This window comes from Mirounga leonina, unplaced genomic scaffold, assembly GCF_011800145.1.
Source record: "Mirounga leonina isolate KUSES-001 unplaced genomic scaffold, KU_Mleo_1.0 Mir_101609, whole genome shotgun sequence".
Classification (NCBI taxonomy): Eukaryota; Metazoa; Chordata; class Mammalia; order Carnivora; family Phocidae; genus Mirounga; species Mirounga leonina.
In genome coordinates this window covers 8595195-8614463 of record NW_023270164.1, presented here as the reverse complement: position 1 = coordinate 8614463, position 19269 = coordinate 8595195, and the positions used below count along the sequence as shown (strand labels likewise).

Below are 19269 nucleotides of genomic sequence, written 5' to 3'. Positions count from 1 at the left end.
CCATACCTGTCCATAACTAATTGCACAGCTTCTCAAATATCCTTCCAGAGCTTCTCTGTGTAAATACAAATGAGCACAAATATATATCCTTATCCTTTGGTGGTTTAACACAAATCAGTAGAGTTTCTGCATCCTTCTTTATATAGTTGCATAGTATTCCATTGTATGAATATTGTATAATAGATCCAACCAGTCCCCTAGTGCTGGATATTTTGTGCGGTTTCCAATTTTATGCTGTGACAACCAATGCCGAAGTGAATAACCATATGCTTGTGTGATCCCACGTGTAGGATAATTCTCAGAAATGGACTAGCTGGGTCTAAACATTCACAAATATAGGGTCTTGTTATTGACTGTTGTTGCTTGTTTTTGCCATCAAGCTATATGTTTTTCTTTCATTTGCTTCTTTCATTTAACCATACCTCCTGGCCATGGCTCTGAAGAGAAGTTGCTAGCAGTGCGGAGGGAGGGAGGGCCAGGACTGGAATGTCTACTTTTCCCTTCATCCCTTTGCCATTGACTCCTGAGGGAAATATCGATAGACTGGAGTGGTGAAAGAAGAAATCTAATAAATTCCTTTTCTGAGACTAATTAAGGCTTCAAAGAGTCAGATAACCACTTGGGATAATATAGTCATATTGAAACTCAGGAAATGGTCAGTAATACTGCAGCCTCTGAATCCAAGAAAACCCTGGCTCTTTGAATTGAAATCTTGGTGAGTTTCAGTGTGATGTGCAGCTGAAAAGAAAACAAAAAATGTTCTTTGGCATCCTTTGCCAATTTGGAGCTTTACCTCAGGTTTGATCAATTTCAATGAGATGTTGCAATTAACACGCTGGCGAGGGAAAGTGGCACAAAGTTGTATGAAAATAGGGTCTTAACTTCAGGATTATCTTCTGCATATGGTGACTGGATCCATAAGTACCAGGTGGCACCATTTTAGAGCAAGAGGGGATTACAGAAGCCATCTTTTCCAATTCTCGTATTCCTACAGATGAGGAAACTGGGGCCAGACCAGTTTAAATGCCCTGTGCAAGGTCTCCCAGTTACTCAAGGGCAGGGCTCGAGCCCAGGTGGGTCTCCTCATTACTGGTCCCTGCCCTGCCTGCAATTTATAGGATTTCTCTGACACATACACGCTGAGATTTTGCCATTGCCAGGGATGCTCTTGTCTGAAATGGCCCTTTGTCACGCACCCTTTTCAGCCTGGGATCCCTTGCCCCACACTCACAAGACAGCTAACTGAGGTTAAGTAGGTCTGGGGCCATTCTATTAGAGCCAAACTAATTGACTTATATGGACTTGAACTTTTTTTTTTTTAAGATTTTATTTATTTGAGAGAGAGTTGCGGGAGCGGGGTGTGCAGAGGGAGAGGGACAGGCAGACTCCCCGCTGAGCAGGGAGCCCAGTGCAGGGCTCGATCCCAGGACCCTGAGATCATAACCTGAGCCGAAGGCAGTCGCTTAATTGGCTGAGTCACCTGGGTGCCCCTGGACTTGAACTTCTAATCTTCATCTTATCAATACTTTGCCCTATTTATTTAGACTGTCCGTGAGTAGGAAGTTAAAAAAAAAAATGTTGTACAATGACTAAAATAATCAAACTCTTATCTGAAATACCTTTGAAAGTTTTTCTGAAGCTTTAATTATCATGTTCCTTTTGTTTGGGATGTAATGACAGGTCTCCCCAATTGTCGTGAAAGTTTGAAAACATTTTTGACACTGTGTCTTCTGGTGTGATAAAAAGCACCCATGTTGGCCATGCTTAGGAGGGTTGGCGAGGTGATATGGGGAGCTCTCTGCTTTGTCCAAGATGCATATGGTTAAAAGAACAAAGCAAATTTCAAGAAAACCGATATGTCCCGATCCCATTTTAATGGTAAGTCTTTGTTCCAACGACCACTTCCTTTTTCAAATTATACCACGTGCTCAGGCTACCGAGGCTCTGCAGAAATGTGTGACTCTTTGGGGAATAGGCATGCGTTGTTTTAACCACGCTGGAGGCCAGTGAGCATAATGTGTATTTCAGATGCAGTTTGTCATTGATGCTGGGTGGCACGGGGCTTAAGCCAAAAACAGGATGAGCCTAGAGCAGGATGAGCCCTAGTGGAAAACTAGGTGGGTGGGTGTGTATGGCCTTGGAAAATGTACTTCTTTCCCATGGGACGTGGCCTGTGTTCATTCGGGCTGACCTGCCTCTTTTCTAGCCCCGTGAGCTGACACTGGTACCAGAGATCACTGAGAAACTGAATAGACCCTCCCGCCCCCACCAGCCAGGGATGAGGATGAGACCACCCAGTTCAGCTGTGCTGGGGCCAGAACCACATGTCTAATCTTTACCATGAGTTCCAACTATTCTTGCTCCTCGAAACATGGACTCTGGCAATTAAAGTCAACATGTGCTTCCATTAAACCACTGTGTCCACAGTGGTTTATGTAGCATAAGCTATGGGGAGGGAGCGGGTTAGAATGGATGACAGTCTATGCTAACGGCACTCTAGAAACCAATAGTCGTCACTCAAAATGTCACAGAAAAAATTCTGCTCGATACCTCCGGGGTTCCATTCGTTTCTCTGGGTAAATGTTTCTGGGGAAAATAATGTCTGTTTTCATTCCAGCTGTGCAGCAGATACTGTGATGATGGATTGCAAGTGGGAAGAGTGAGACAAAACTCAGGCCTTCAAAGGACAATGACAACCAGAAAGCTTCAGCCAGATCCTGCCCTTTGCTTGAAAGGAACTGGATCCTAGGAGGCGAAGGCATTTCCAATTTCTAGTCCTCTGCCTCCCTCTGCTGTTCCTTCTCAGAAGTTTTCCTTACAACAATGAGAAATCATGTACTAGCTGCATCCTTTTCTATGCTCTCCCTGCTGGCGCTAATGGGAGACACGGACAGCAAAACGGACAGCTCTTTCATGATGGACTCGGACCCTCTGCGCTGCATGAGGCACCACTATGTCGATTCTATAAGTCACCCATTGTACAAGTGTAGCTCAAAGGTAAGATCCAGATCTCTGTGAAGGTAGCGTTACTTCCCAGAGACAGGAGAAAAGCCCGTATTCCTTTGTCAGGGGATGGAGAACTATGACCGAAGCCCAGACCTGAGCTCTAGGGCTGGCCCACGGGGCTTGCGGGAGAATCGTGCTTTTAGGGTCTCCCAGCATGCTTCGATCTTTTGTCAGTAAAGCTGCCTGACTGACCACGTACATACCCAGACAGCTTCTCTCTTTTCAGGCTGCTCGAAGTCAATAGGAAAGGCTGGAAGGTTCTCACCATAAAATTGTTGCTCCACACGAGGTGAGAGAGGTGTGTTTCGTCCCTGGCTGTCTAATTTATGAGCAGTAGTGTTCTTTATCAAGAAAGAAAAGTGGAGTCTACAGGTTCTCGTGACTCCTTCTACCTCCACCAGCAATAAAGAGGAAGCGGATGCAAGAAATACGATTGAGCAGTAAAATGTACTTCTTGGGGGTCGGGGGGCTCTTCAAAGAGATTCCTGTTGGAAGAGTTGCTCGCTGACTTTGTGGTCCAAGCCTTTCTCCACCTGCCATGCTTATGTTAAAATGATTTCAAAAGATACATGGCAATTGGATCATTTCTCATTTTTACATGGATTATCCAAATCGTTCTTGTTTGGAGTAGGTTGTATATTTTTTGTGCAGGCAACCTATGCGAGGGATGTCTCAGTGTTGGGACAAGGTCTTGCGAAGGAATACCATGCTTCAAAGGCCACCGAGAGTGGCCGGCCACCTGGACCACCCAGAAGGAAGGCACAGAGTAGAATACACTCAGAATGAGAATCTCACGACCATCATTGCCCCCCAAACAGTCACATGAATGAAATTTGCCCACATTTGGTAAAAAGAATGTGTTTAGCCCAGCCTCAGAGATTTTCACTCTAGTCCTGAGACCAAAACCACTTAAGCATTCTCAGATGGCAAGTATTTTTTAAATTACCGGTATAATTAAGAAGTTTTTATAATATCAACCACTAGAATTAAGACCATATAAGTTAATGTCTCTACCCTCCATTTACAAACATGATGACTTCTGTCTGCCTTTAAAATTTCCATCGCTTCTCTGATTACAACTCAATGACAATGGCTTGTTTTAGTTTGGGGAAATCAGAATTTGAGTTAAATCATTTAAACCATTATATTAATAAGATCTAGGACTGTGGGAAAAAATAGAGACTTTCCACTTAAAAACTTTCTGGCTCTTATTTGTACTTGTAGAACTAAAAAAAAAGGAGTAAATAGATAAACTTAAATTTTTGTAAGGCTGCAATCCCTTCTTAGGCAAAAAAAAAAAAAAAAATTAAAGCAAAGGGAGGAAAAAAAAAAGATGAGACATGTTTTTACAATTGTGATTGCTCAGAAATTGTTGGCCTGAGAAATCATTAGCTTCTCCTCCCTTCCCCCTACAGATAGCACCAGTATTTGGTGGTCCTTAGTCCATAGATGATTTCTCCCTCTCTTGAGCTGTTCTCCATAATCATGATTCTTTTAACTAAAGCGGGGGTTATTAAAATTATTTCAAAGAAAATGTCAGTGTGATGATAGGAAGGAACAGAGAAATAGGAGCATCTCTAAAAAGTAAAAAACAATCCAGAAGGATTTGATGAAATGATGGAAGAACACCTTAACAATGATCACACTAGTTAAGAGAAGGTCAGAGAAGAGATGTCCTTAACTCAAGCCCAACAAACTCACGGTGCTTGAGCGTGACTCCTAGAAACAGACTTTAGTCTACCTTTACTCACATCCGTTCCTTCCAAAATGCCATGGTAAATGGCACAAAATTGTGATAGTAGCAGAAATGTTTGTAATTTCATGGGAACAATCTGTTTTCAAATATCCCAAATGATCTCAAATATAGCAATAGTTTTATGTAAATGGTGCTTGTAATTATAAACCTTTCTTTCTTGGCCTTAAAATATGCCTGGCAGAATCTCAACTACTCAGACCTTTTCTGGATCAGATTTTCTCTTATGTATCCAAGAACAAAAACTGTTTTTCATTTTTAAATAATCTATGATTCTTGACTCTCACTGACTCGGGCTGGTCTTCTTTCTAATGGGTCTCATTAACGAAATTGTTCTTTACAGACTTGAGATAAAACATTTAACCTGTGTCTAGAAAACAGCCAGCGAGGGTTTTTACAATGAGGAGACTAGGCTCGATCTTTCCTCTCTGCAAAAAACTTCCTTTCGCATGATGCTCAAAGGCCTTTACTAGACACATGCCTAGACCATTTGCCTGTCTGTTGTTGATGCTTCCCGACTTACATTTATCCAGTGTCTGGCCTTGGGAAGACAGGTGTCCGGGAGAGTGTGACCCAGGCTCAGGGGAGGGAGGGCATCTGCTTGAACACCTAAAATGTGTCAGGCGTCTCATAATATATGATCTAATCACTGCCAACAAACCTGTGTTGGAAGGCATTACCAATCCCATTTTACCAGTAGGGAAAACTAAAACGCTAAATAGTATTCAGATCATTTCTCTTTCAACTACTTGGATCTTCATATCAGAGAAATGCAGGTAGAATGCAGAAGCCACTATTTAGAAGTCCAGGCTCAACTTCGGGTCCACTGGAAATAATGATTTATACTCAGCGATCTTTCTGGAAGATAGGAACCATTGTGAAAGTTCTGTGGGAGCCTACCATGAGACTGTCTGTTCCCCCCTAGCCCTGAGCTCCAGGGACCTGTCACCCATCATTTAACAATTCAGGAAAGGGCTGAGACAGAGTCAGGCAGAAAAGATGGGCCACAGCAGTCCACCAAGGAGGTCATGTGACCGCAGATTAAGATGTGCCTGGTAGTTTTCAGTGGTGACACCTCCTAGGACTGGGTACAAAAATCCCAGGAGTGGCAGGTTCATTGACAATCTTCCCCGAAACTCTGAGTAGTAAAGGGAGGGCCCAGTAGTTAATGGTGTTAGAGCAAACAGGCAAAAGACCAGTGGTTAGTGAAAACGAGCCATCTGGAGAACCTTTTAAGGCAACTGAGACATCCCAGACTTTGAAGTGAGAGAGACCTGGCTTCATATCCCAGCTTCGCGGTGTGCCCAATGGGTGACTTCGGGAGAAGTAAAGTAAGTCTTTGGTGCCTCCACTTATTCCCATGTAAAATGGGGCAAATGCTGCCTACCTAAAGGCGGAGGTATGGGTATTGGTGATGGTATCTGTAAAGCCTTCAGCATGGTATCTGGCTTATACTAGACATTAATAAGTGATATTATGATCTTGATGATGAAGCTACAAACTGGACAGGTGTTTAGACTCACTTTCTATTTCAGTCACCGTTGAGACCTCAATAACCGTTGGGATCTCGTAGAGCCTGAAAGGATTAGGAAAATGAACCTCATCGGGGTTCTTGCTAAACACAGAGATCTGGCAGGGGTGAGGGGAGCGTGCAGAAGAGCAAAATGAATGTAAGCCATCATGCTGGGTGTTAAGAGTGGGGAGAAAACAGTAGAAGAGAAACAGATCCTGCTGTCTGACCTCCCTTCCCAAGTGAGTGGAGGGAGCAGGGGGTGGGGGGCAGAGGGGACAAGTTCTGGATGTGAGCCAGGGAGGAGTTTTCAGGGACTGAGGCTGGGAAAGTGAGCTAATAGGGCAGGCCTGTGAAGTCTGAGTTGGGTGAGGAATGTGGGGGGAGGTGGTGGTCCCACAGGGACACAGAACCAGGGCATAGGGTCGTCTGAACACCAAAGGGCCAAGGAGAAGGACAGTTCATGGGATAAAACCTGGAGAACTTCCCAGAGGAATTGGAGAGGAAGTTAAGATCCCCGATCCTCTCCTAGGGCTGCTGACAAAGCTCATAGTATGGTAGGAGAGTCAGGAACATTGAACTTCTAACACCATTAACTACTGGGGAGATACCACTTTTTTCTTTTAAGGAATGAATTTATATTGCATGCCTACTAGGTGCAGGCCTCGTGGAGGCACAAAAATAGGGGGAAAAAACAACCAACCAAGTTTTTACCCTCATGATGCTGATCAGTAAATGAGGGAGAGAGGGAAGGGAAATGCTCTGTGTTCAAAGACTTCGCGTCGGTTTGAGTTGTGACCAGAGCGAAGGGACCAGATTCCATCCTTCCCCTTGCTGCTTCATTCCTCTGGTTGCAATTTTGCTTCTGCCCTCAGCCTGGCACAGACCCTTTGGGGAGTGACCGGGGTGCAGGGAGATGATCTGAATGGTCATTTATGGAGGGTGCCGGGGAGAGAAGGAATGGGTGCTGTAGGAGGTGCCACGGGATAAGGGGTACATAGTGTTCACTGCCGAGAAAAGGGCAAAAAAAAATGTTTCTCATTTAAATGAGGTACAACGGTCAAATTCCCCTTCTAGGGTAGGCTGTTCTGTCTGCAAAGTCTTTATTCTGGGTCTTTATTCTGATACCGATGAAGACATCTAGTCAGTCATGGCCTGAGCCAAGAATTCGCAGGAGTCCCCCATGACAGCGGAAGAAAGTGGCTTTGGCAATGGTAAGAATCTTTCAGCAAGGAGTGATGAAAACCATCTGTGTTTGGGTTTTCTCTCACTCGGAAGATAGTTGTATATTGCAGCAGAAGACAGAACTGCCTAAGAAGTATGGTGGGGTCACCAGAGAGAGCTGGGGCCTGGGGTCACCAGGTGCAATCTTTGGTCAGGACCCAGGGAATCACAGCTGGCTATAACCCTCACAATGAAGCCTGAACTTGCCCATGACCAGCTTGAGTAACTTAGGAAGTTCCAGGCTGACTGTCATGGTTAGGACAGAGGGCTCAGGAATCAAGGTGTCTCAGGTCAGAATCCTGGCCCTCCATCGGACAGCGATGGGACCTCAAGCCAGTGACTCATCCTCCATCTTTTCATGACTTCATTTGTAAAACGGGGAAAGTTTACCTTTTGCAATGGCTGTTAAGAATCCGGTTGCATATGAAGGGCTTGGCACCGAGCCTGGAGCCTAGTAAATGTCCAATACATGTTATATATCATCATCATTACCATTCTTTTATGATCACGCAAGGACCTTTCATTACTCTTAGCTTCAGCACATGGAAATCAGATTAGAACACGAAGGAGCCCATCCCTGAGCAATCTCTCTGAACCCCGCGGCTCTGTTCGTATCAGAAGGAACTGACTTTCACATCCAGCTGGAGGCAAGTGACTCTAAGGTTGGGGGGATACAAAGGGACCACTGGAGAAGTTGCCTAGCTTCCTAGCATCAGGCCACTTGCTTGGGGGAACCGAAGAGAGCAAAAACTAAACTGGACGCAAAGCAGATAACATGTATTTGTCACCCACAACGCATGCCTATTCCCCAAAGAGTCACACATTTCTTTGTCAAAAGAAATTCATTTCCTGATTTCATAGTGGAGCAATGTGGATGCTCTCCATTATGAGCAGTTACATGCAGAACCAAATGCAGAGGAGTGTTCCCATGTTAGAAGGCACTGCCAAGTCACCCAGGCATGAAGAACGTGTGTTGACCACAAACTGGGTGTTGGCAGGTGAACTGATGTTTGATGACTTGGTTAAGGAGTTAGACACTGAGTGGTACCATCCAAGGAGTTTCTGGGAGTTTCTGGGAGTCTCCAGATCACTGGGGGATGCAACTGTGGGAGGGTCTTGACAGTGGAGGAGATATCACTTAGGAGTGCTCTTTCAAGATTCAGCTCTGCAGGCCATCAAAAAAAAAAATGAAATCTTGCCATTTGCAACGACGTGGAAGGAACTAGAGGGTATTATGCTAAGCGAAATAAGTCAATCAGAGAAAGTGAAATAAGTCAATCAGAGAAAGCCCTCTCCTCTACTTAGAGGAGTGGGCATTTGAATACATAATGATCTCACTGATATGAGGAATTTGAGAAACAAGACAGAGGATCATAGGGGAAGGGAGGGGGAAATGAAACAAGACGAAACCAGAGAGGGAGACAAACCATAAGAGATTCTTAATCTCAGAGAACAAACTGAGGGTTGCTGGAGTGGTGGGGGATGGGAGGGATGGGGTGGCTGGGTGATGGACATTGGGGAGGGTATGTGCTATGGTGAGCGCTGTGAATTGTGTAAGACTCATGAATCACAGACCTGTACCCCTGAAACAAATAATACATTATACGTTAATAAAAAAAAATTAGAAAAAAAAGATTCAGCTCTGCAGAAGCTTGGGGGTGGTGATGATGTATCCCGAGAAGTTCATAAGAAAAAGGTCAGAGTTGTATGGTTATGATATTTTTAGGGCTCCCAGAGGCAGGTCAAAGTAGATTGGAGAAGGGTGTGAGTTGGCTCATGCTTCAGGAAAACATTTTCATAGCAGGAAGCAGGATATGACAGTGATTTAGACCAGGGGCTTGTTTTTAGGCAGAACTAGGTTTGATTCCAGCCTTGCCTTGTACCAGACATGTGAGTTTGGGCAAGTTAGTCCAACTCTCTAAAGCCTCGGCTTCCTCATCTGTAATAATAGTACGGATTAAAAGAGTACCTTTAGCATTGGATTGTTATGAGAATTAAATGAGATTAAATGTTGTAAGCACTCAGTAAATGTTAGCTGCCATTATTATTATTTGCTAAATGATAGCTACCTAGTGACCAACCGAGAGCAGAACTTCTCAGACTTTAACAGGTCCGGAGCCTTGCTACTCAATGTGTGGACGTTAGCAGAACTGACATCAACCAGAGTCTTGTGACAAATGCAAAATCTCTGGCCTCAGCCAGAATTACTCCAGCACAATCTGCATTTTAACAAGATCCCCAGCTGATTTACATGCATTTTATAGTTCTAGAAGCTCTCGTCTGGAAGAGGTGAGAAGATGTTCATTAAATCTATAGAAAGGTGAGGCATGACAGAGACTAAAGCATGGAATATCAGGAGTGAATCTGGAAGGCAGGTATTTATCTCTTCCATTCCTTAATGGCACTCATTTCTAGATCTTACCTTCCAAACTCCCCGCTGTAGCCCTCCAACACAAATTTACAAATCAGAGCTAGATTTGTATGTCACTTCCAGGTTTGAAATGGGATCTATGGACTGGAATTCTCCCAGAGAGGAGATGTGCATGTGTGTTGAGAACGTCAAGGGTCCTATAATTGTTTCATAATCTCTTCTTAGAGGAGTGGGCATTTGAACTTGGCAATGGAGGATAGTTGGGATTTCATTAAGCAGAGCTAGGAGGAAAGGGCATTTCTGAGAGGGGGAAAGACATGAGCAGAGGCAAGAGGCAGGGAAATTCAGGGCAGTTCCATGAACTCCTGAGTGATTGAGCTTAGTTAGAATAGGGAGTGATGAGAACTAGGACAGTTGTAAGGGATTGGGTGACAAAAATGAGAACAGTTCTAAGTAAGACAGGAAAGTTGTGAAATCCAAGTCATGGAGGATCTTAATACCCATTCAGGATTTTGGACTTGATTCCAAAGGCAGCCGGCAGCCACTGAATGTGTTTATTGTACGTACATGTCTGTGCATTCTCCTTGCCCCAAAAGTCCAGCTCCTGAGATAGAGTGACCCACTGGAGGTGGCCCCAGGGTCTTCAGTACTGGAGTTCTTGTCCTTCAGAACGAGCTGAAGGTGGAGCTTGAGACCCTGAAAACGTTTAGTGAAATCACAATCAGGTCAATACTTCTACAAATGGCCCAACATTGCTGACTTGGTCGCTTTACAGACAGTGCTAACTGCCGGGTCATTCCAGGTCTACGTCCGGTTCACCAGCATGTGCATCACTTGGGTAGGATGCACCACCATGTCTGTGCTCCTTGGAATTAGGTCTGTTAACACAGGTTCACTATATTCATCTGGACTGAAATTGGATCTCTAAAGACTCCATTTGGGGAGGTGACCTCTGAATAGTGCTTAATCTGCGGGAGAGATGACCCTCATTAGAGATGAGCACATCCTTGGGCTCCTTCTCATTAGATGGGGTGGGCACCAAGGACTGGCCCATGTACTACTGATCTATGGCATAATCTCTCAAAACCCATTTCAGATCATGTTTGTTTTGCCTATCAGTGTAAAGAGCGGGCAAGATAGCACCGAGCCTTCACAAATTCAAAACAGCTCATAGCTGCCATTTTCTCTCTGCCTCTGTGATCTTTCAGAGAAAATAAATCCGTATGTCCTACTCCAACTTCACCAAGCCCTGCTGGTTGCTCCCTAATATCTCATATCCTATCTTTGGATTCATCCCAGCATCTTTTTTGATAATGATGTTAATAATCTATAATGACCAGAAGTCATCTTGTCTTCCTTTTAGAAAGATGAGTGGGCCATTTCCTTCTTTTAATTCTTAATGAATCAAGTTACCCACCCTACCCTACCAATAACTGCCACTCCCAGGATACCGGGATGTGTGTATGGGAGACATAAACAAGCCTCTGCTCCACCCCCTTAAGCTGGATGCAGCATACTGAGTGTGTGCCTATGTCCATTGTTCTGGGGATAACCTTGGTAGTTTGCATCAGATTCTTAAAGAAGGCTTTCACCAAAGCCACATTAAGAGCCCCTATAAAGAACACACAGCCTCTGTTACTTCAGCCCAAGCTTTATATTTTTTTTAAATTTATTTATTTGAGAGAGAGAGAGTGAGAGGGAATGAGCAGGGGCAGGGGCAGGGGCAGAGGGAGAGGGAGAGAGAGAATCTCAAGCTGACTCTCCACCGAGCACGGAGCCTGAGGTCGGGCTTGATCTCACAACCCTGAGATCAGGACTTGAGCCGAAATCAAGAGTTGGACTCTTAACTAAGGCACCCAGGCGCCCCCGGCCCAAGCTTTAGTATAATCCTAACCTACCTCTGGAAATGGAGATGGTCAGAATGAATGCATCCTGACATTTGCTGTAAGTGACTCTAAGATTCAGTTGCACAAATCTCAGGCTCCTTCAGTGTATAAGCCCACAAGTGTGATTCCAGGGCCCAAAACATAGCCTGTTTCTGTTTCATGCTCTTGTTTCAAGTTGTAGTGCCCAGAATATTTCTTCCTGAGTATCACTCAGGTTACCCTCTTTTTCTTCTCCAGAAACCATATTCCTTTTCTTTAGCAATTCCTTCCACATAACATATTCCTTTTTTCTGTAGCCCTTCTTCATTTACTTCCTGATTTCAATTCGGAATGACTTTCTGCATTTCGAGACTGGTCGAACTGACCCTGGGCCCATGGTGGACTACCACCTGTCCCGAGACATTTCTTTCGTTCTTTGGTTTTTATTTGCACATCATGGCGGTCGGCCTCGTGTAGTGGTTCTATACCCTCAGTGCACTTCGAAATCAGCGGAAGAGCTTTGGAAACCATAAAAGCTCGGGCTCCATCCCCAAGGATTTTAATTTAATGGGTTCGAGATGGGGCCTGGGTGCTGACATTTTATTTATTTTTAATTTTTATTTTTTATTTTAGAGAGAGAGAGAGAAGGTGCGAGCGGGGAGGGGGGTGAGCAGGGCAAAGGGAGAGGGAGAAAGAATCTCAAGCAGGCTCCACGCTCAGTGCAGAGCCCAATGCAGGGCTCGATCTCGCATCCCTGAGATTGTGACCTGAGCCGAAACCAAGAGTCCGTGGCTCAACCCACTGAGCCTCCCATGCGCCCCTGGGTTCCTGACATTTTAGAACCAAGTTTGCCAGGCGATTCTAAGGTGCAGCTGGGGTTGAGAGCCACTGAGCGAACCCAGCGGAAATTGGTAAAGGGTGTCAGGGTGCTGTGGGATCTGGCTGAGGTTTTGGCCTCCCCACAGGGTAACCATGTGTCTTCTGTCCCCAGATGGTGCTTCTGGCCAGGTGCGAGGGGCACTGCAGCCAGGCGTCACGCTCGGAGCCCTTGGTGTCCTTCAGCACCGTCCTCAAGCAGCCTTTCCGTTCCTCCTGTCACTGCTGTCGGCCCCAGACCTCCAAGCTCAAGGCGCTGCGGCTGCGCTGTTCGGGGGGCATGCGGCTCACCGCCACCTACCGGTACATCCTCTCTTGTCACTGTGAGGAGTGCAGCTCCTGAGGCCTCCCGCAGAGTGGCTTCTGGATGGGACAACCTCCCCCCACCCCTCACCGAGGCAGTTCAACCAGCCAAGGAAGGACTGGCAAGAAAAGAGTTAAGGGGGGGAAAAACAAGAAAAGAAAAAAGATGCAGCAATTCCCACAGGATTCTGCATATTCTAGTAATAAAGACTCTCCATGCTTGTTGACAGAGAGAGATGCTCCGGGAACTGGTCTTCCACCCCTGTCTCCTTTCCCTGGTACAATTTCTTTTGGTTCCTTTTCAGATTCAGGCATTTGCCCCCTTGGCGCTGAATGCTGTTCAAGTTTCCAACAATTCCAGCCTTAGCGGGGAAAGTGCACCCCCCCCCCCCCGCCGCCCCCCGTGCCCGAGTGGGTCAGGCTGTCACCGTTTGGTGCAGATTAGGGAAGCCTTCGCTTTGGAAAGCAGGAAGAAAGCCCAACTCTTTCTGCGATACCGTCTGGGTTGGTTCGGTTTGATTTGGATTTTGCCCTTCGATCTAAGGTTGCCATCAGTGCTAAAGCTGACCAGTGGTGAATTCCGGGCACCAAGCAGGTTGGAGATGTGTAGCCAGGCTCACTCACAGACAGCTAACTGACATTAAAATAACTAACAGATGGATTCTCTTACGTGAGGCTGGAACTCCTGATAGCGGTCATTATTATTCAGAAATGACTTTTGGGAAGTAAAGGTGGCATATGGAATTTGTCACCTGAAGGCTCTTGCAGATAAATTATGGTAAAATTTTGTAAGGGAGCAGACTTTTAAAGACCTGCACAAATACGGATCCTGCACTGACTTTGAAAAAGACATATATATACTAGTGGTATGGAGAACGCACTATACTCATGCATGCAAATTAGACAACCAAGTATGAACCTATTTGTGGGTGTGCTATAGCTTTAGCCATGTCGCGGGCATCATTCTCTACCATCCACTCGTCCATGTGAAGCTTGCTGCCAAAATGGTGGCCTGGCTCATCTTCTGAACATTTGGCTCAACTCTATTTTGGTCTCTGAGACTCAAAATTTGAGTTATTCCCGTGTTGTGAAATAAAAAGACAGTATCTTCGAAATTGTGACTGTGTGAGTATTGCTTTTTCCTACTAAATATTCTACTATAATGCCTCCCTTATGGTGCGTGTGGGGGAGGGGTTCAGAAAAAGAGGGAGATGGGGTTCTAGAATGCATGGGGAGGACATTTTTTGAAATCAATAGACGAGGGTGATAGGGGCTTAGGAAATTTGGTTTTTAGTTTCAGAAATTAGCTTATTGAATGAGCATAAAATCTGATGCATTCTGGCTTCCTTAGGCACTAAGGAATGAAAGAGAGGTCATCTCTTTCTTAACCTCTTCACTTTTCTCAGAAAAGAGTAAGTATCCATAAATGAAGGACCAGGAGGACAAAGAAGCCGCCAACCATGGTTTCTGTGCCATTGACAGTCTAGTGTTCCAGGTCCAATGATACTCCTGAGCATTATGAGAATAATCATGGTGCTGGCGTAATGCTATGCCCACTTTAGGCGCCATAACGCTACCCTAGGTTGGCGACTCAGTTTCCACGGCAACCTTGACACCATGAGACTGTTCATATAGTCAACCTGTGAATTACTTTTGCTGTAGAGATGATGGTTTTGTACACTCTCTAGCACATAGCTTTCACGCATTTTTTTTTGGAAGCCAGCAGGGTTAAATTTGTATTTGTGACTTTGGGACAGAATAAAAGTAATGCTATTAAACCTTGCCCTTGATCTTCACCTTCATGGTGACGGAGCCAGCCGGTTCACTAATTAGAGGTCTCCCCATTTTGAAGGCAAATGTGAAATGGTAATTTGAATCATTACATCAAGAGAAATTTTGTCATAAAAAAGAATTAAATTTAATACCTAAAGTTAAATGGTTATAATCCTTAACTGATAATGCAAGTAGTAACTGCTGGTCACATTTATAGCTATTCTTTCATGTCACTAATCAAAGATTGAAAATAATACTTCTAGCCTTAAAATATCTCTTCCTGGTTTTGAAAATTCAATTTGCTTTGAGAGTCATATGCCCCAAACTCCGGTCTTTATTTCCTTACTACCCATTTGGGACTGGAGGGGGCACTTAATGTGACTCATATTTTCCAAATTCCCTGGAAGCCATAGAAAAGATTCCCGTCGAATCCCATTGCATCGTCAAAGGGACGATGTCAGAGCTTTCCCCATAGAAATGAGCAGAATATGCTTGGAAGACTAGCGAATCATAGAACAGTGGCATTGGGAGGGTCATTAAAAAGCATTCGTCCTCTTCTCTCCCTAAACAGATGAGCAAATGGAGACCTGCCGAAACCCAGGTTTGCCCGAAGGCACACACTTAGTCTTGGATTTGGAACCAGAACCCAGGCTTTCTGTTTCACAGCCATGGGCACTTCCCTTCCCCGACCCGTGAACAGATTCTCAGTCTTTTTAGGCTCTTGGATGCTGAATATGGTGAATGGGCTGGAAAAGAGTGAGAGAGACAGAATAAAGTTTAATGGGGCATATCAAGGCTGAGAAAGAGGAAAAAGAATTACATTTTCCCCAAAGACCTCAAAATAGCCCTGGGAACGGAGAGAATTTAGACATTATTGGATATTGAGTTACTATGGAATTTGTATTATGTCTTTTAAAAATTTAACATATTTAGCCTTATTTTAATGTCTACCCCTAAGGATTGAGAGAGAACCAAATGAAAACATTGATCTGTTGAAAACACTACTCCCGGAATGCCTAAGGAATGTTCACCCATCTTCCCTATTTGCTATGCATGAGTAAAGGGAGATCAAAATATGTTATAATCTTAGTAGCTTACATCTTCAAAATCTGTATGATAATCCATGATGGTGGAGGCAAGCCTCTTGTAAACTGATTTTACCCTCATCATTTACAAGGATTTAATAATAGTCAGTTAACACTGCACTGGAAAATAGAGGGGATTACGGACTGAATTGATTTTCTTGAGTTTTTCAGACCAGTCTCTTAAGTCTTATTCATGTAAGCTTCTGAACTTTCCGCAGAAGCTTAGAATGAAGGACCAATCAGCCCTCCTTGGTCTCAAGGAAATAGTGGTTGATTTTCTTCTAAACCCAAGTGCTTGCTAATCCACCCAACACATTATTTTGTATTTGGTGGAGCGGGCTGCATACACATTATGACTGGGGAACTGTTTGGGTACATTCATTTCTTCCTCGTGACATCAGAGGAATTAAGGTGCTTTCGGCCATCTCTTCAGGTCCTGCTGAAACATACACACTTGAGCAAGACAGCTGCCCAGTATGGAACACCAAATGCATGGGGGTCAGGCCGTTGGGAAGGCTTCTATCAGAAAAGCAAACCATATCCTGCTGATGCTGCCCCCTTCGTGACCCCAGGGCATGGCCATATCGATCATGGTGGATAGACATGTCACTCCCTTCAGGAACTAGAATACTGGAGAGGCTTGGAGCTGGGAAGAGAGGTTCTGCGCATGGCTCTATCATTACACACTGGGAAGAGCGTTTGCTCCGTAATGCCTGTTTCAATGCACAAATAGGTACCCAGCAGCTACTTGCTGAAGGACGGTACTTCTTGGGAGAACGACATCACATGCCAGCAAATCAATGTTTTCCTTTAAGTGGTCACTGTATTAATGACATGTTTGGGTATATTCTACCATAAATCTCTAAGAGCATTGGCCTTTTCTTTAATTCAATTATGAATGGAATTTCCAATTTCTCATTGAGTAAAGTCATTCTGTGCCCTCAAATATTAATACCATCTTCTCATGTGGTAGAGAGAACCTTTTAAATTTGGTGACTGCAGGGAATATGGACATGCACCAAGGAAAGCTCCAGCCATCGATCCCTTCAGGAACTGCCCGAGCTACACAGTCACCTTGCCCAAGAGCGTGTTCTTCCAGGGGTGGCTCAGATCCAGTAACTGATGGAGGTGGGGGGGTGGTTCTAAGAGCCTGGTTATCCTGGCCCGATGGAAGACAATGCTAGCAGGCCGTCCTGGCTCCAGAGCTGGCCACTGGGTTGACTGAGGCAGGCCAGCTCTATGTGTGTTTGGGCCCAAGCTTGCTCCCCCACCCCCTGCTTCCACGGGTGCTGATCCCTAATCAATACCTGCACCGAAAACTCCACCTCAGCGTCTGACTCTTGGGAACCCAGCCCACAGCAGTAATTTATACATCTTTTAGTGGCCTGTAAAAGGAGACAAGTGCATTTAAGCCATCTAGTCTCATGACATGACTGGCCCATAATACGTGGGGTTCAAATCAATGTTCGTGCTTCCTCTGAAAGCATCATTTAAACATATATGCCAGGACCTATTATGCATCAGCTGGAATGCCAAATGCTGGAGAAACTGAGGTAAAAAGAAAAAAAGCCATAGCCTTGCCATAGCCTTGCTTTTAATATGTACCCAGGCCTGAGAGACCGAGAGGTAACTATAATAAGTGATAATCCACCAAGCAGGTGATCTTACGTGCTTGGCTTTAAGCGGTCATTTTATTTATTTATTTAATATTTTACTTATTTATTTGAGATAGCGAGAGAGAGAGCACGAGCAGGGGGAGGGGCAGAAGGAAAAGCAGACTCCCCATTGAGCAGGGAGTCCAACGTGGGGCTCCATCCCAGGACCCCGGGATCATGACAGATGCTCAACGGACTGAGCCACCCAGGTACCCATGGCCATTTTAAAAGTAAGGAGAAATGTGACTTGAGATATAACATTAGCATTTTACAACATTTGCACAGAGAGTCTGTCATTTAGTTTTCAGAATATCCTTATGGAGTAAGTTAATTATTACAAAAATCTTACAGATAAGAAACTGGAATTTGACTTTTGACCTTAAAGTTTGTGCTTTCTTCACCATTTCCAAACAGCCTCTTTTTCCTTTTTCTAAAACGTGTGGACAGAAGGAAAGGAGCTCCAAACCACTTTGTGTCAGAACGTGTCAGTTCTCGTTAGCAAACTATGATTCCAGGACGAACACAGAGCACCCAGGACCTTGACCCAGTAGAACTTCAGAGAATATACTATTCTAATATAAACATCTGGAGAAAATAAACGCGTTCCAAATTAAATTATGTAAGGCCAAACTGTGCCCATGACTTTAAAATCCGATCACATTTGGCTGTAATCTTTGGAATAGCTTCAATGTCCCAGTGTCAGATGTACGTACATGTTAACTCGAATGTTCTATTTTAAAATTGTTGAGAGTTGGACAGGGCTCCCTAGGAGCAGTTTGACTCTTGTCATCACCATCATCATCATCCTCATCAACCTTGAATAACAGTGTATAACGAAGCAGGGATCGTGATTAGCACTTTCTTGGCTTTATCTCATTTAATCCTCCCAACTGACCTTGAGGTTAATATTACCCTTACTTTACAGATAGTAGGAATAAGTGCTATGGTTTTAATCACTCGGACTTTTTTTTTTCTTTTTTCTGGGCATTCTAGAGTTCTTCATTATCTTCCAAATCACCACCAAAACTAATATTGCCATCATCATTGCAAGGTGTATATCAAGTATCTGGACATGCATATGTGCCATGGAAATAAATTTAAAGAGGTAAGTTCTCTCTTTGTAAGAGCTGACATTCTAAACCCTGCTTATGGTTTTAAATAACTAAATTCTTCACAATGCGTTCTCTTCTATTTTGGTCTACACCAGCAGTGTGTTTTTCCACAATCCTAACATCCAATTATTTCCTTTTTCGCATCGGGACAATCTTGTTCCCTTTCCCTTATTTGATTCCACGGCTCCATTTGTGATTCATGACTTTTTAGGCACCTGTTGTGGGAAGAGGCCATGAGAAACCACAGGGCTAACATCAACACCGGTCTGAAAAGGAACAGGAAGGCATATTGTTCAGCCCTCATTTTATAGAGGTTTTTTGATTCTGTGTCTTCTGACTTCTCAACCCGTGCTCATGCCATTGGCCAATGCTATATTTTCCCGATTCTTCTTGCTGGAGTTTCTCATGAACAACACAAAAAGCATTCTTCACTGTTGTCATTGACACTAACAGGCCAAGATTTTGTTTGACCGAGTGCGCACTTTCACTGACTAATTCATAGTGCTCGGCACACACACTGTTGCATGTCAAGAGCATGAACTCTGGGGCCAGACTGCCTGAGTTCACATCCCTGGTCTGCTGCTTATGAGCCATGTGACTTTCAGGCAAGTCGTGTGGCCTTTTTGTGCCTTGGATACTTCCTCTGTAGGTATGTCTAAACTTCATGATACCATTATGGGGAGTAAATGAGTTAATGGGTGACGTGGAGAAACCCAGAGCCATCCTTGACACCAAG

The 19269-nt window shown here is 44.4% G+C and overlaps 1 protein-coding gene across 1 annotated transcript in view; it reads left to right on the top strand.

Annotated features, from left to right (window-relative positions):
* NDP (norrin cystine knot growth factor NDP) overlaps positions 1-18596 on the top strand; it is a 29989-nt gene extending 11393 nt beyond the window's left edge. Inside the window, exons 2-4 of the mRNA XM_035002757.1 lie at positions 2618-2997; positions 12721-14033; positions 18415-18596. Coding sequence (XP_034858648.1) covers positions 2824-2997; positions 12721-12948 — 402 coding nt within the window. The 5' untranslated portion in view covers positions 2618-2823 and the 3' untranslated portion in view covers positions 12949-14033; positions 18415-18596. The remainder of the gene's footprint in view (positions 1-2617; positions 2998-12720; positions 14034-18414) is intronic.
* Positions 18597-19269: the final 673 nt, after the last annotated feature.